The sequence below is a fragment of the Gymnoscopelus microlampas genome (assembly GCF_963454915.1).
Source record: "Gymnoscopelus microlampas genome assembly, chromosome: 11".
NCBI classification, from domain to species: domain Eukaryota; kingdom Metazoa; phylum Chordata; class Actinopteri; order Myctophiformes; family Myctophidae; genus Gymnoscopelus; species Gymnoscopelus microlampas.
The window spans coordinates 54,708,359-54,725,146 of NC_139948.1; the positions used below are offsets into that span (position 1 = coordinate 54,708,359).

Sequence of the window (16,788 nt, forward strand, 5' to 3'; positions counted from 1 at the left end):
CAATCTGAACGCAACTGTGAAGCCCGTTTTTCAATTTAATCAAATCCCAGCTTCTTATTAGCGTTTTTGTGTCAAAGAATGTCGTCCCATAGCTGCGGCTGCCCAGCTATGGGACAAACTGCCTCCCGGGTTGCCAGATCATGTGCGCATATCCCCCCACGGATGCGCTGCGCCGACCGGGTATGGTCTAGTACATATAAGAGACAGACACATATACACACTACTATACATATAAGAGACAGACACATATACACACTACTATACATATAAGAGACAGACACATATACACACTACTATACATATAAGAGACAGACAGATATAGACACTACTATACATATAAGAGACAGACACATATACACACTACTATACATATAAGAGACAGACAGATATACACACTACTATACATATAAGAGACAGACACATATACACACTACTATACATATAAGAGACAGACACATATACACACTACTATACATATAAGAGACAAGACACATATACACACTACTATACATATAAGAGACAGACACATATACACACTACTATACATATAAGAGACAAGACACATATACACACTACTATACATATAAGAGACAGACACATATACACACTACTATACATATAAGAGACAGACACATATACACACTACTATACATATAAGAGACAGACACATATACACACTACTATACATATAAGAGACAGACACATATACACACTACTATACATATAAGAGACAGACACATATACACACTACTATACATATAAGAGACAGACACATATACACACTACCAGAGATGCTCGTAGGCCTGCGTCCTGCGTCGCTGACGCACCATATTGCGAAAGGACGCATTCATGACAACTCTAGTGCGTCCATGGGACGCAGCTCCGATTAGCTCCGATAATATATAATATTTGTCAGCTGTGATCTACATGGACTCTCTCGGTTAGGCACCGTTGGTGGAGAAGTATAACTCTCCGGTTAGACACCGTTGTACTGGAGAAGTATAACTCGGTTAAACGGCGTTGTGTGGCAGAAGCAGCAGCACAGCCCCTCGCTGTTAGTCTACGCTACTCACACACAGAGAGAGAGAGAGAGACGGCATGAGGACCTGCTCTTAAACGTGTTAAAACGTCTTGGATAGACCACTGTCTGGAATAATAACTGATCATCATACATACAGGTCTACTACTAATCTCTGTTGCTGTTGTCATCTTAAATTGACCAGCCAAAGTAAAATCCCCGATTTTAGAGTGTTCTCCCACTTGCTTGGAGATCAGAGTGATGTATGTGGTGGATTAATGCATGTTGCCAATCAGCTGTGTAACATTAGCAGGTTAACGATGGCTCGTTGATCCTATGCATTTGACCCTGATTTGACCACAAAGGCAAACAAAAGCACTAATTAATGGCAGCTGTAAGTAACCGGTTGTCTATCGTCTGTGTCTTGTGTATGTTTAATAGGCAACTGGATGTTTTCTGTAGCTTAGAGATATCATAACAATTAAGACGCTGAACCCCTAATAGACGCTGAACCCCTAATAGACGCTGAACCCCTAATTGCTCCCGATGAGCAGGTTGGTGCCTTGCATGGTTTCCTCCGCCATCGGTGTATGAATGTGTGTGTGAATGGGTTAATGGCACAATCAATGTAAAGTGCTTCGGATAGAAGCGCTATATAAATGCACCATTTAATTCCCTGAAGAGGGTAGACCCTCTCCCTCATGCTAAACTTAAAGTGACTTATAAGGTTCCACTTCTCCTCAAAAAGACAACTTTATTTTCCTTTCTCAATGACAAGCCTAATAGTATTATTGCATGTTGACTATGTGCAATAACTGCAAGCCAATGTTCATAGGCATTGTCAGTATTTGTCTTCATTATTTCTTGAATTCCTATTTCTTTATTTGCCAATACTTCCACTGTAAGCCAGTGTTTTCAGTCTACACAATAAATAGTAAAAATAAATTCTACATTCATAAATACAAAATAAAATAATAATAATGATTAAAAGGTTCTATGATTAAATGTATTCTATTGGTCAAAGGTATGTTAAATCCACCTGTTGCCCACTACTAGTATTTCTTACCATAAGGTGTGCTAATACTACAGAATCATATACATTTGAAAAAATATATTTATGATTTTTTAATATATGTATATATATCGGTATCGGTCTTGAAAAGCAGGAACGGGTCGCACTGATCTAGATCTGCTATTTTCACAATATGTATCTGTGGAACTGAATCAAACTAAATTAAGTGCCTCAACTCCTAATTCCTCAGGGTGGGGGGTCCCCAGTTAAAATATGATTATTTTGGGGGGTCGCTGCCTGAAAAGGTTGAGATCCACTGCATCAGGATATAATGTACACAGTCACACACGCATAGAAGATATGGAGATTGGAGATCAAAGAAAACGATAGGGGGGGGGACGTGTAATTGGGGACCCATAAAATGTCCCTGGGACCCATCTAAAAGACCACCCTTGCATCCCAGGACCCATTACATTGAAAACCTAGCAACATCACTGCACTACTATACATATAAGAGACAGACACATATACACACTACTATACATATAAGAGACAGACAGATATACACACTACTATACATATAAGAGACAGACACATATACACACTACTATACATATAAGAGACACACAGATATACACACTACTATACATATAAGAGACAGACAGATATACACACTACTATACATATAAGAGACAGACACATATACACACTACTATACATATAAGAGACACACAGATATACACACTACTATACATATAAGAGACAGACACATATACACACTACTATACATATAAGAAACAGACAGATATACACACTACTATACATATAAGAGACAGACACATATACACACTACTATACATATAAGAGACACACAGATATACACACTACTATACATATAAGAGACAGACACATATACACACTACTATACATATAAGAGACACACAGATATACACACTACTATACATATAAGAGACAGACACATATACACACTACTATACATATAAGAAACAGACATATATACACACTACTATACATATAAGAGACAGACACATATACACACTACTATACATATAAGAGACAGACACATATACACACTACTATACATATAAGAGACAAGACACATATACACACTACTATACATATAAGAGACAGACACATATACACACTACTATACATATAAGAGACAGACACATATACACACTACTATACATATAAGAGACAGACAGATATACACACTACTATACATATAAGAGACAGACACATATACACACTACTATACATATAAGAGACAGACAGATATAGACACTACTATACATATAAGAGACAGACACATATACACACTACTATACATATAAGAGACAGACACATATACACACTACTATACATATAAGAGACAGACACATATACACACTACTATACATATAAGAGACAGACACATATACACACTACTATACATATAAGAAACAGACAGATATACACACTACTATACATATAAGAGACAGACATATATACACACTACTATACATATAAGAGACAGACACATATACACACTACTATACATATAAGAGACAGACACATATACACACTACTATACATATAAGAGACAGACACATATACACACTACTATACATATAAGAGACAGACACATATACACACTACTATACATATAAGAGACAGACACATATACACACTACTATACATATAAGAGACAGACACATATACACACTACTATACATATAAGAGACAGACACATATACACACTACTATACATATAAGAGACAGACACTAGTGATGCGCGGGTTGACCCGTAACCCGCGGGTCAACCCGCGGCGCGGGTGGGTCGAGTCAGAATTTCAGAGGAAATTATGCGGGCTGCGGGTGAGCGGGTCAGCCGCTCTCACACGCAAAAAAAAAAAAGAAATCACATGCTCTTGTTTTGTCTTTATTCCTAATATGAATAAGAATAATAACAATAAAACAGTTTGAATACACTTGGGGATTATTTTCCAACCATGATTTTATAGAATAAAAAAAAATCGCGGGTCGCGGGGCGGGTTGAGCCATAGATTTATATAACGGTTCGCGGGGCGGGTTGAGGCGGGTTGGGTTCCGACAGATATACACACTACTATACATATAAGAGACAGACAGATATACACACTACTATACATATAAGAGACAGACAGATATACACATTACTATACATATAAGAGACAGACATATATACACACTACTATACATATAAGACACAGACACATATACACACTACTTACTATACATATAAGAGACAGACACATATACACACTACTATACATATAAGAGACAGACACATATACACACTACTATACATATAAGAGACAGACAGATATACACACTAAGAGACAGACAGATATACACACTACTATACATATAAGAGACAGACATATATACACACTACTATACATATAAGAGACAGACAGATACACACTATACATATAAGAGACAGACAGATATACACACTACTATACATATAAGAGACAGACACATATACACACTACTATACATATAAGAGACAGACAGATACACACTACTATACATATAAGAGACAGACAGATATACACACTACTATACATATAAGAGACAGACAGATACACACTACTATACATATAAGAGACAGACACATATACACACTACTATACATATAAGAGACAGACAGATACACACTACTATACATATAAGAGACAGACAGATATACACACTACTATACAGAATGTCATACAATCAGTTTACAGGTTACTGGTATGAAGAGTGAAAACATATGTACAAGAGAAGAAAGAGAAAAGGGGGGGAGAGGGGGGTAGGTTAGGACTTAGGGTAGGTTAAGATTTGGACAGGGGCCATTTTGGAATTGCAGCCTCCCGAAGGTGTGTCTTTAGGGCAGTTTTGAAAGTGAGTAGGGTTTTACACTCCTTTACTCCTTTTGGTAGGGCATTCCAAGTTTTTAATGAATAGCATGAGAATGAGTTCCTTCCCTTTGTTGAGCCAAAAAGGTTGCTGTACTCTGTTCCCAACCCTAAGCATCCAATCCTAGCAAAATGAGCAGGGGTTAGATGGGTTTTGTGATTGAGGCCAAGAAGTAGCCTTACAAGTTTGTTTTGGGATGTTAGGAGCCTTGTTTTTAAGGCCTTGGAGGTGTTATGATACCATGAAGTGCATGCATAATCATAATAACCTTGTATGAGGGCCCCTGCAAGAATCTTCAGAATATTCTTACTGACTAGACGATCAATCCTCCACAAATAGCGTGTTGTTTGGTTAACATTTTTGATCACTTTTTCTGCGTTTTTTTTACCAGAGAGGTTTGCCTCCAAGATGGAACCCAGGTAGGTAATTTCATCCTTTCTTTTGATGACATCATCACCCACTTTGATCGTGAAACTCTCTGCCTTGCTAAGGTTAGGACTGGACCCAAAGAGGATGGATTCAGTTTTACCCAGGTGCAATGGAAGTTTGTTGTTGGAGAGCCAGATACAGATCTTGTTGAGTTCCGAGCTGAGAGTTTTCTCAACCTGCAGCCTGTCCCTGTCCTAGACTAGCAGGGCCGCATCATCTGCGAACAGGAACAGTTTGCAGTCGCAGGCTGAAGACATATCATTCACATATACCAGGAACAGTAAAGGTCCTAGTATACTTCCTTGAGGAACACCACAAGTCACTGGGAGGGGGGGGGACTGGGTGCCGTTTACTTCCACCACTTGCTCCCCTTCCAGGTAGAATCTCATCCATTTCACTGACGTATCATCAAGTATCATCGACTGAGTCTTTTAGAAATTTGGGGGGGATATTGTCGAGGCCTGTGGCTCTGTTTTGATGAAGAGCACTACATTTTTTAAACACCTCTTCTGTTTTCACAGGGGAGAGTTTAAAATCATCTTTGCGTACACCCTGTTTTTCGTAAAATGAGTCAACATACTCTCCACCATAGCACCCAGAGTGAGGGGGTAGTTTGTCAACCAAATCTGAGGCTACGGTCGTGAAGAATATGTTGAGGATTTTACTCACTTCATGTTTGGATGTAATGAGAGTGTCATTCACCTTGAGGCTTAAGTTTGAAAGCCTGGTTTTCAATTTCTTGCTGCAGCCTAGGAGGTTGTTGAATAGCTCCCAAAGCTCTCGTGGTTTGCTTTGATTTTCCTCAATTTTGTCATCGAGGTAGCTTTTTTCTGCTAACAGGAGCATGCCATTAACCTTGTTTCTTAGCTTGTTTTTTTCTTTTTCAAGTTTAGCTGCGTGGGATTCGAGACCTTTGTTAAAACGTTTGGCGAGTTTGATCCTACCTTTATGAAACTCAGAACACTTTTTGTTTCTGACTTTTATGGCAGTAAGGATGTCCGAATTCATCCATGGTACCGAGCAGGTTTTGACCCTGATGGTTTTCATGGGAGCCACACTGTCCAAAATTTGAATGAATTTGGTTTTGAAACTAAGCCAAGATTCGTCTACCTGTGTGCTGTTTAGAACGTCGGATTATAGACCTGTTGTTAATCATAAAAAGATATAATAATAATAATAATAATAATAATAATAATAATAATAATTATTATTATTATTACCCTTATCATTATCATTACCCTTATCATTATTATTATTACCCTTATTTGAGGGTCTAGCCCTTCGGGTGGCCGAGGGTCTAGTCGGGGACCGGCCTACACAGGAACGATGTAAATAGGGAATGAATGCTCCACCCTTTAAATCAAACCCCATTATACCTGTTGTCATAGGACCCGTTTTGGCCATCTGTTTGCCTGTGTCCATTTATGCCCATCTGTGTGTGCATTTATGCCCATATATGGAGCTATCTGTGTCTGTGATATATGGACATCTCTGTATGTGTCTGGGTGTGTCCCTTTTATGCCCGTATATGGAGATCTCTGTGTCTGTCTGTGTCCATTTATGCCCATTATCCTAAAGGAGTTCGCTATAAACAATGTTGTCAGTAATGCCCTTGTCATTATCCACAATGAAAACTTTTACAGCGCTGGCTCTCTTTCCTCTAGAGAAGGCTGTGTAGAGTTGGCCATGAGCGAACACAGGTTTAGGCAAGTAGATGCCAACTCGTTCATTCTCTTGGCCCTGACCCTTATTGATTGTAACAGAGAATGCTAAGCGGATAGGGAACTGTCGTCTAATGAAGGTGAAGGGAAGCTCACCTCTGTCATAGTGAGGTATTCTTGGTAGGAAGATTGTTTCACCCCTGTTTGTGCCTACTGCAATCTCACACTCAATGACTCTGTCCATCATTTGCATTACCACCATTCTGGTGCCATTCTTGAGAGTGCGGTCAGGACCTGATTGCAGGTTTCTAAGCAGCATGACTGGTGCGCCTACTTTCAATTTGAGGTTATGATCAGGGATTCCAGAGGGTGTCAGTGAATTGAGTAATTCCACAGTCACGTAATCCTTGTGGTCGTCCTCCTGAATTGAGTCGGCTGAAAGGTAGACTCTCTCTTCTGTAGGTAAGTCAGCCAAGCATATGTTGTTGATTTCTCGGATGTCATTGTTCAGAGGAGTGTATACAGTGCCTTTGAGAAGGTTGACTTTGTTGATACATCCATTTTGCAGGCCAGGAAAGGTGTAAGAAATCAGAGTATTCAGATCCTTAACCAAGTGTTGTGGTGGAATTCGGATTTGAACTTCTGTGTCCTCGTGAGGGAGTTTTCCGTCCCCTAAAGCAAGAAGATAGTTGGAGAAGTCCCTTTCAGCTGTTTCTGTCCTCATGTTGATGTTAAGCTTGTGGTGCTTCATGAGAGGATACAGTGGTGACATCTGGATGCATGCTGTAACTATCTGGGCTCTGCTTGCTCTTTTAATAACAGGGAGTGTCTGCCTAGGGTCTCCACCCAGAAGGACAGTTTTGCCACCCCAAGGTTGTTGTGAGTGCATGAGGTCCCTCAGTGTTCTTTCCACACACTCAACATTAAATCGGTTAACACTGAATATCTCGTCCCAGATTATCAAGTTGCTCTCTTTGATGAGCCTAGCCAGGGAGGACTCGGCGTTGATGGCACAGACAGAGTCTTCAAAAATGGGGATTGGGATCTTAAATCTTGAATGAGCTGTCCTACCACCCTCCAGGTTCTGTGCCGCTAAGCCTGTGCTGCCCACACACAGTACAATGCCATTCTCTGCGCGAATCTTAGCTGCAATTGCCTTAAAGGTAAAGGTTTTGCCATAACCTGCTGGGGAGTTTAGAATGAACTGCCGTGTGATGGTTTCTTCTTTTGGTGCATGTACTGCCTGATAGACAGCTTCGTAGAGTGCCATTTGTTCTCCATTGAGCTTAGGAGCAAGTGACTTTACAATTTGTTCTTGCTGTGTTATGTTGAATTTTTCAGATCTGAAGATTTGTGTCAGTTTTTCCTGCTCAGTTAGTGGTCTTGGCTGTGGCATATCATTGTGTTTGGATAGACTACCTCCCATTTGCGAGAGCTCGTTTTCAATTGCAAGTAGTACCTGATTGTGTATAAATGTTGTGTCTACTGCATCTGTAGGGCACCTCTGTGCAGTGGCCTCCTCATGGACAAAGTCTTCACTAAGCTGTTCAAATAATCTTTCAAACAGATCTTTGGGCTCTGAAGGTTGACACTAGTGGAGGATGATGGCAAAGGTTTCTCTTACTTTCCTTGAGGAAGCGTAGCTTGAGACGTCAAGCATGGCGGTAATCCATTCTCCATCGTCCTGAAGCAAGCCCATGGCTAGATCAGTGTCTTTGAAAGTGTCATAGTGGTTGCCGTTATATACCTTAAGGTCATCATAGGTCTGTGGTCCTCTGATATGTCCTAGGAGCAGTTTCAAGTAGAATCTTTCTCCTTGGAGCACTGATACATTGGACATCCTGCCTATTGTACTACTGGAAGTTCTGCATCCTTGAGTTGGTGGACTCTTTTTTGCCACATGTGGTCCTTTGCATCCCATTTGTAATGTTCTGGAATCTGCATGTAAAGATATTGCCTTGCGTCAGGGTCCCTGCTGTTTAGTTGGAAGAAGGCAAGCAATGTAGTTGGTTTGGCTGCCGTTAGGGCCTCCTGTGCATAGCCTTCTCTGAAGATTATGCTCTGCTGGCCATCTGTGTGGATAGCGAGATTGGTGACAGCAGGGACTCTGTCCTGGATCTTGTATTCCATTGTTCTCCAGTGTGCATCATGAGCATCAATGGTTCTGGCATTGATGAATCTGGAGATCTCATCCCTGTCTTCAATATCGAGAGTGCCAACATCAACTCCTTTATGGACGTATTTGTACAGGTACTTGATGGTACGGAAGGAGCCAACAAATTCAACATTGATGTGGCATTTATATTTAAGTAGGACCCAAGCGTTGTAAGGAACGACCCACCTGCTGTCAAACAGAAAGTCATTCTTCTTATGGGTGTGACCGACAATGGGCCGTCTGTACTCTGGGTAGCCATGACCATCATGAGGCAGTCGTGTGTTGGCACAGAAGTTTTTAGGGAATTTCTTAGTACAGATACCATTGACCATGCAGGGGCTGTTAGGGTAGGCCGGGCCACAGGGTCCATGTAGCATGAATCGACACACCAGCTCATACAGCTCTGGCTCCTTTTGTTTGTCAGGTATGTCTGCTCTAATTATTTGATCAATGTCATCGACAGTCAAAATCTCATGTAGGAGTAGCAGTATGTGGGCATGTTTCAGTCCTCTCATCTGTCCTTCAATAGTGTGTATTCTAGCCTTCATCTTCATCTTAATTTTGGAGTATTGATCACAGAAGTATTCTTGAGTAAGTCTCCCTGACTTCAGAAGGGTGTTGAAAGAATTAGTTCTTTGTTGTAGATGGAATCTGAAGAACTCCTGAAGAGTGACTTTGCCTCTGGCTGAATTTGCATTAACCTTGAGGATGGGATTGTCGATGCTGAAGCCAGCATCTCCATATGGCAAGATCAAGGGATAGGCAGCTGGGTCATACATAGGGTGGAGTGAATTGATATGTGTAGTTTGTCTGTGATTAGGTGCATCAGCTGGAGTTCTGTACAGAACAATGTCTCGAGGTTGTGTCTGGTCTCCTGGTGCAAAAATAACAACGTCAGGGACATCAGGGTTAAGATGTTTTTTCTTAGCTCCCTGTGAGCTTTTGGACTTGAACACCATTTTCAGGTCCTGAGTTGGATTTGCATTGAACATCTCGGCTCCGGTTTTAAAGAATCTTACTAAAGGCTTAACTGTCTTTAACTCATTTTGAATGAGGGTCAGAGTGTGTTCCTTAATAAGTCCATCTCCCTTAGCCTGATGAAGGCGGTTCTTAATTTCATTGTCTTGATCAAATACAAAGATTTGTGAGAATTTGGGTTTGTTAGTGCTGTCAGGAAAGATCGCTGAGGGAGTGATGTGGTACATTTGGCCACTCATCTTAAACGGTTTAATTCCTTTTTTGAACTCCATGATCCTACCAGACACATGCTTTGAAGCCATAGAGACTAAGCCATTATACTGTCTGATGTTGTCCATAAATTGCCTGGACTGTGGTGAGGTTCTGTCAAACAGGTCTTTAAGTGCAGGAGGGGGGTCCTTGAATGGCTGAAGTTGTATTTTCCCATAATTGCAACAGGCACCGAAGGTTTTATTTGCGCCAGAAGGTTTGGATGTTTCCCAGGGGAACATTTCAGCCTTGCATGAAATGCAGATGCAATCCATTGCAGGTATTTGAAAGACAACTATTTCTGTGAGTTGTTGTGGCAGTGTCCACGCTCTTCTAAAGTTTTTTACCTTTTGTGTTCTTCTTTGTGATTTATAGCGTCGTTTGTTGGTGGCGGGTGTCCAGCTGTCACTGGGGTTAGCTGTTGCCATGGTCACATCCAATGACAGGGTGTGGCTGTCTCCCTGCTGACTCTCCCGATCAGGGTTATCTGTTGTTGCTGCTGCAGCTGCAGCTGCTCGACGCGCACGATGCATTTTGGCATTGTGTGTCCTCTTGCTCAATGAGGTTTTTCTGCATGGTTCCATGCGTAGTTTTTTGGTGGGGGGTGTCCAGCTGTCACTGAGGTTTCCAGGCTGACTGTCTTGATCAGGGTTATCTGTTGCTGCATCTGCAGCTTCTCGACGCGCAAGATGCATTTTGGCATTGTGTGTCCTCTTGCTCAATGAGGTTTTTCTGCGTGGTTCCATGCGTCGTTTTTTGGTGGCGGGTGTCCAGCTGTCACTGGGGTTAGCTGTTGCCATGGTCACATCCAATGACAGGGTGTGGCTGTTTCCCGGCTGACTGTCCCGATCAGGGTTATCTGTTGTTGCTGCTGTTGCAGCAGCTGCATTGAGTGTCCTCTTATAATATGATGATGGGTTCATCTATTTTATAGATGAACCCGTCATCATCTGTGTACGGTCTGATGTCATACTGAGGTCAGCACGTTGATGTTTCCATATATGGACACTCAGAGAGATTTTGTGTTGACTCATCTAGCGTATGTGATGTCAGAGCTTTTTATGAAGTGATGTCACAATGAGTCAGCGCTTGCTCCGAAACAGCCCGATGTCAGTCATCTCCGCATACGGAGATTCCAAACCTTTTGCGTTAGTTCCGGAAAACCGCATATCGGGTCGGGTCGAAGCCTAGCTAAGAACGTAGGCAAAGGTCTGAGCTATCTGCGTGCGAAATTGTGTTTCAGACACAGTGCCGGTTCCCCCTTTGATGCAAACCCCATTATACCTGTTGTCATAGTTTTATGCCCATATATGGAGATCTCTGTATCTGGTTGTCTGTGTCCCTTTATGCCCATAATGGAGATCTCTGTATCTGTCTGTGCCTTCGACTGTGTTGCAGACACAGTGCCGGTTTCCCCTTTAATGCAAACCCCATTATACCTGTTGTCATTGGACCCGTTTTGACTTTATTATGGAGATCTCTGGATCTGTCTGTCTGTTTCCCTTTCATGCCCATATATGGGGATCTATGTATCTGTTTGTATGTGTCCTTTTATGCCCATATATGGCATATATCTCTGTCGCTTTTTGTTTGTTTCTTCTTTAAGCAGAATATGCAGCCTGCATAAATAACACATTGATTTATTGGAAGTGTTCCAATGCTGTCCAATACATATTGAGACAGATATACTGTATATATATGTTTCATAATAGCCCCAAACCCCTAAATACACACAGGTCTTACACCTGCATTACACTTAATGTACCATACAAGTCCTATTAATACCATAATCACAAGGAAATACAATGCTTCAGCCATACACCACACATGGATTGTCTATTGTGTAGCCTATGTATGTTTGTTGGAGGTCTGTTGGCTCATTTCTCTCACGTTACTTGGCAACACTAACACACGCACACACACCGTCACCCGCACAACTCACACTGTAACTGACAGTCACACAGCAAAGAGACAACACAACTCACACTGTAACTGACAGTCACACAGCAAAGAGACAACACAACTCACACTGTAACTGACAGTCACACAGCAAAGAGACAACACAACTCACACTGTAACTGACAGTCACACAGCAAAGAGACAACACAACTCACACTGTAACTGACAGTCACACAGCAAAGAGAAACTGTACAGTACACTGTCCTCTTGGTTTATAGATAATCCGTGTGCAATTTCCGTGAAATTTAGCATGCACATTCCCACTAGGCCGAGGAAGAAATGCCAATTGAAAATATTCAAATCAGCCTCATGGTGGTGCTATAACAGGCTGATTTGTGTTTTTACCTAAAACTGGACCGATCTGTGTAAAACTGTGTGGGCCCTATTTTCGCCAGTGCCTTACCCATTATCCCTAAACGTATATGCCATTTATTACTATTTTTAAAAACCTTTTCAAATAGTTCAACTAGCCGATCTACATCGACACGTTAGAGCTTGTAGATCGGCTATTTGAACTATTTGAAAATGTTTTTAAAAATAGTAGAAAATGGCAAAGAAGTTTAGGGATAATGGGTAAGGCAGCGGTGAAAATAGGGCCCTATATGCACAGTCCCTAGAGGCCAAGGAAAAACCTTTGCCAAACAGTTCCGTCCGATTTTTCATATTCCATCCTGATTGGCGAATTCAGAACATTGCTGGCCCACAATAACCTACCTGACCTGGCGGAGACCTGTGCTCCGAGGAACACCTTTTCTAGTTACGTCATGTATTTTCCTCTCTCTGAGAGTGTGTAACATTGAATAGAATAATAGATGTATTATTCCACTCAGAGTTAAAGTAACAGAGATGATTTTATTATACATTAATATGATTTTATCATACAGGTTGTTTACCTGCTGTTCCTCCAGTCCACCTCATTAATAAAACACAGAATGGCCGACCAGACACCTTCAGCTTCAGATTCAGCTTCAGCTCCACACATCCAGGTAGGCTACATGCTTTTTATTGTTAATTCTTTATTCACAGCATTTAACATAATCTTATAATTATAGCTGTGTGGATTTGAGTGAAGTGGTTTCAAAGCTTAAATAAGTTTCCATAAATGGTTTAGTAAATTAAAAATGATAATAATAACATTAAATAATTACAATGTCACCGTAGGTCACAGAGAGATGAAATTATTTAAGTACATCCGCTGATGTGTGATGAACGTGCCTCACTTCAGTCTGTCACTCTATAATGAATTAACTCTATAAAAAAAAAAAAAAATATATATATATATATATATATATATATATATATATATATATATATATATATATATATATATGTATTTTATTATGTCAAAGGTAGGGATGGAGCTCGTTAATTTTTATTGATAATGAGCACCTTATCAAGCCTGCTTATCGAACCGAGCTTTTATCGAGCCCACTATCGATCTTTTTCTATTATTAAGAAAAAAGACGTGAGGCGAAAAATTCTGAACAGAACCGGTATCTTTTTTTATTGGCCAGTTGTGACAGTGAGTTTGTGGCTGACCACTATCTAAAATTAAATGAAGATGACAAAAGTAAAAAATATTTTTGCGTATCATTAAAACAAGCATTCATATAATGTGCAATAAGTGTTAAATGGCTTTATTATGAATAGTACTGTAATAATTACTATAAAATCTCCATGTCTCTTCAACTTTTTATAAACAAAAAATGCATAGTTATTTTTTCTATTCTTTTTTCTTTGTTTTAACCAAAATATATCACTTGCACTACATTTTACTAGGGCCTTCAAATACAGTACTTTTCTAACAGACAGAAGGCAAGTGACCTTTTTACTTTTGGAAAATAATATTGAAGAAACGGTTAATGTGTGTACTGTCACTTTAAAAGCGCAATGTATACTTCATCGTACGACGGTGTCACGCACCAAACATGGCCGATCTCCAAGCTCACACCGCGTCTGTTCGCACCACGTTGTGAGCTTGTAGATCTGCCATTTTCGGCAACGATAGACTGAGGGACGGACACGCTCCGGGCAGCGCTGTTTGGCACAACTTGCAGCTATCAATACACTTTTAGACCAACATGTTTGTGCCAGCGTGGGTGATTAGATTCATTTCTTGATCGCCTCTTGTTTTGATAGTTTAGACATGACGTCATGGACCGCTACACTCGATAACAGGCTCGACAAGCCTAAAGCTTATCGAAAACCGGGTCTCGATAAATTCATGCCCGGGTATATAATGGACCCGGTTTTCGAGCTCCATCCCTAGTCAAAGGGCTTAGTCGTTCATGTCAATAGAGCCTTTGCATCATTGTCTTCGCCGAAAGGCACCCTGACCTGGCGCGGGGTGCATTTCTCCTTTCCGACATGTCGCCTTTCCGACGTTGACGAACCCTATACCTAACCTTAACCACACGCGCAAGCCACTAGTCGGAGTGGTGAGATGTCGGAATGGAAGGAACACCCCCCTGGCGCGCAGTCGGGGGATCTTTGGAAAATCCGTCAAATAGACTTTTCAGAAGTCGATTCCAATTGAATCTCAGATTATACTAAGATCCCCGACTGACCACTTGTGCTCAGAGGAGCACTTTTTCTAGTTACTACATTACTTTTAAATTAATTTAAAGGGTTATTAAATGTATTTATTTTGTCAAAGGGCTTAATCGTTCATGTCAATAACAGAGCCCTAAAGGTTCTACTGAAAAACTAAAGAATGATTAAACATTATACTTTTACACCTTTACTACAATTATTTGAAAACTTTAAGTTACTAGTTAAGTACTTTGTAGATTTGTTTTTACACATTGTGAGCTTGTAGATCTGCTATTTTCAAAATATTTGTATACAAACTTATGAAAGGGGACATTCTTTATATTTACTTTTAGTACTTAAGTATATGTTGCCAATACTTATACAGTACATGTGAATACATGTGAGTAGTTCTTCCACCTTTGAATAATTATGACCACAAGCTTAATATGATATACAGTAGTTGGGGGGTATTTGAGAGATATGTGACGTCACTTTAGCAAGGTACTGGTGCCTCCACTTTAAACAAGGCTCAAACAAATGTTATATTGATAAGAAACGTGTAGTTATTACTACAGTATATGAAATCTAACAGTGGACATAAAAGGTAGTGGGTTTCTGGTTGAAAAACACTACTGTAGCCAATAGCATTTTGATTGATTGATTGAATACTTTATTAACAGTTGGCTTGTATCCATTGGGTCCTGTGTATTCAATTCATCAATACAATACATTTTGTTGTCTAATAGCGCTCACTCAGTCATTATATGATTAAAATAAAATTAATTGCTACAACAGGATGCTGATGATGGCTCCACTTCAGAAAAAAGTGATGCAGAAAAAGGTGAGTGTTGTTTCTGTTCTTGTTACAGTTCAGTGCAAGGTAAAGTAAGTCGTTAGCTGGTGCCACATTGTGTTTGCCTAGGTGTACATCCTCAATATCATATTGTAAAACTATAAATGTACCAGTTTGTTACATTACTTTTTATGTGGGGATGTACAGATGAGAGCTTTATTTATCATTCATATAATGGCATTATTTTCCATTCTTTTTTCCTCTTGCAAGCAGCACAGTTTGTGATGCAGAACAGGGCAAAGTTGATTCAAGACGCCTCCACAGTCATGGCTATAATAGACAGTCTAGGAACCACCATGGTTCATTGTGAAAACTATCAAAGTATTGAAGCTGAGAAGACATCTATCAAGCAAATGAGGATGCTGTATACAACGGTGCTAGATCCAGGTGCAACAGTCGTCAGAGCAGCATTTTATGATGCCATCAAACAACACCAACCCCACCAGTTGAAGAGCGTTGGTAAGACCAGATGAATTACATTACTCTATTTTATGTTTTTATTGTTTTGTTTAAAAGGTATCACTTTAATTTAAAAGAAAAATGTCCGGCACACACAACAACTTTAATATAATTTATAAAACCACAAACTGTAAACCATTGATGCATTTCATCTGGATGCCGCAGACAGGTCTGCTGTCAGCAGCAGGTCGGCTGTCAGCAGCAGGTTTGTCACCCAGGCACGTACGCCAAGAACGACTGTTTAACAAGCTGGTGTCAGGAGAAGGTAGAACAATGGCAAACAAAGAGCCAGAGGCACAGCTGTCCAAATGCAAGAGTTTTAATATGACAGAATATGAGGAGCTCAATAAATTAACTACAAAAATACAGTGGGAAACCACCAGAACTCCACAACAAATACTGACTTAAGCACATATGACGACATTTAACAAACTGGCAATAAACAGCAAACACAAGGGAGAACCCTGTAAACCTGTGATGAGGCAATATAGCTAATTCTGATTCTAAACCCTGTCACTACAAAATAACACAAGATACAAG

The 16,788-nt window shown here is 40.3% G+C and overlaps 1 protein-coding gene across 1 annotated transcript in view; it reads left to right on the forward strand.

The window, feature by feature from the left end:
• Positions 1 to 13,314: 13,314 nt before the first annotated feature.
• Positions 13,315 to 16,788, forward strand: part of LOC311055306 (NLR family CARD domain-containing protein 3-like) — a 33,254-nt gene continuing 29,780 nt past the window's right edge. Inside the window, exons 1-3 of the mRNA XM_084071436.1 lie at positions 13,315 to 13,390; positions 15,732 to 15,777; positions 16,000 to 16,248. Of these exons, the coding sequence (XP_083927562.1) occupies positions 13,337 to 13,390; positions 15,732 to 15,777; positions 16,000 to 16,248 (349 nt within the window). The 5' untranslated portion in view covers positions 13,315 to 13,336. The remainder of the gene's footprint in view (positions 13,391 to 15,731; positions 15,778 to 15,999; positions 16,249 to 16,788) is intronic.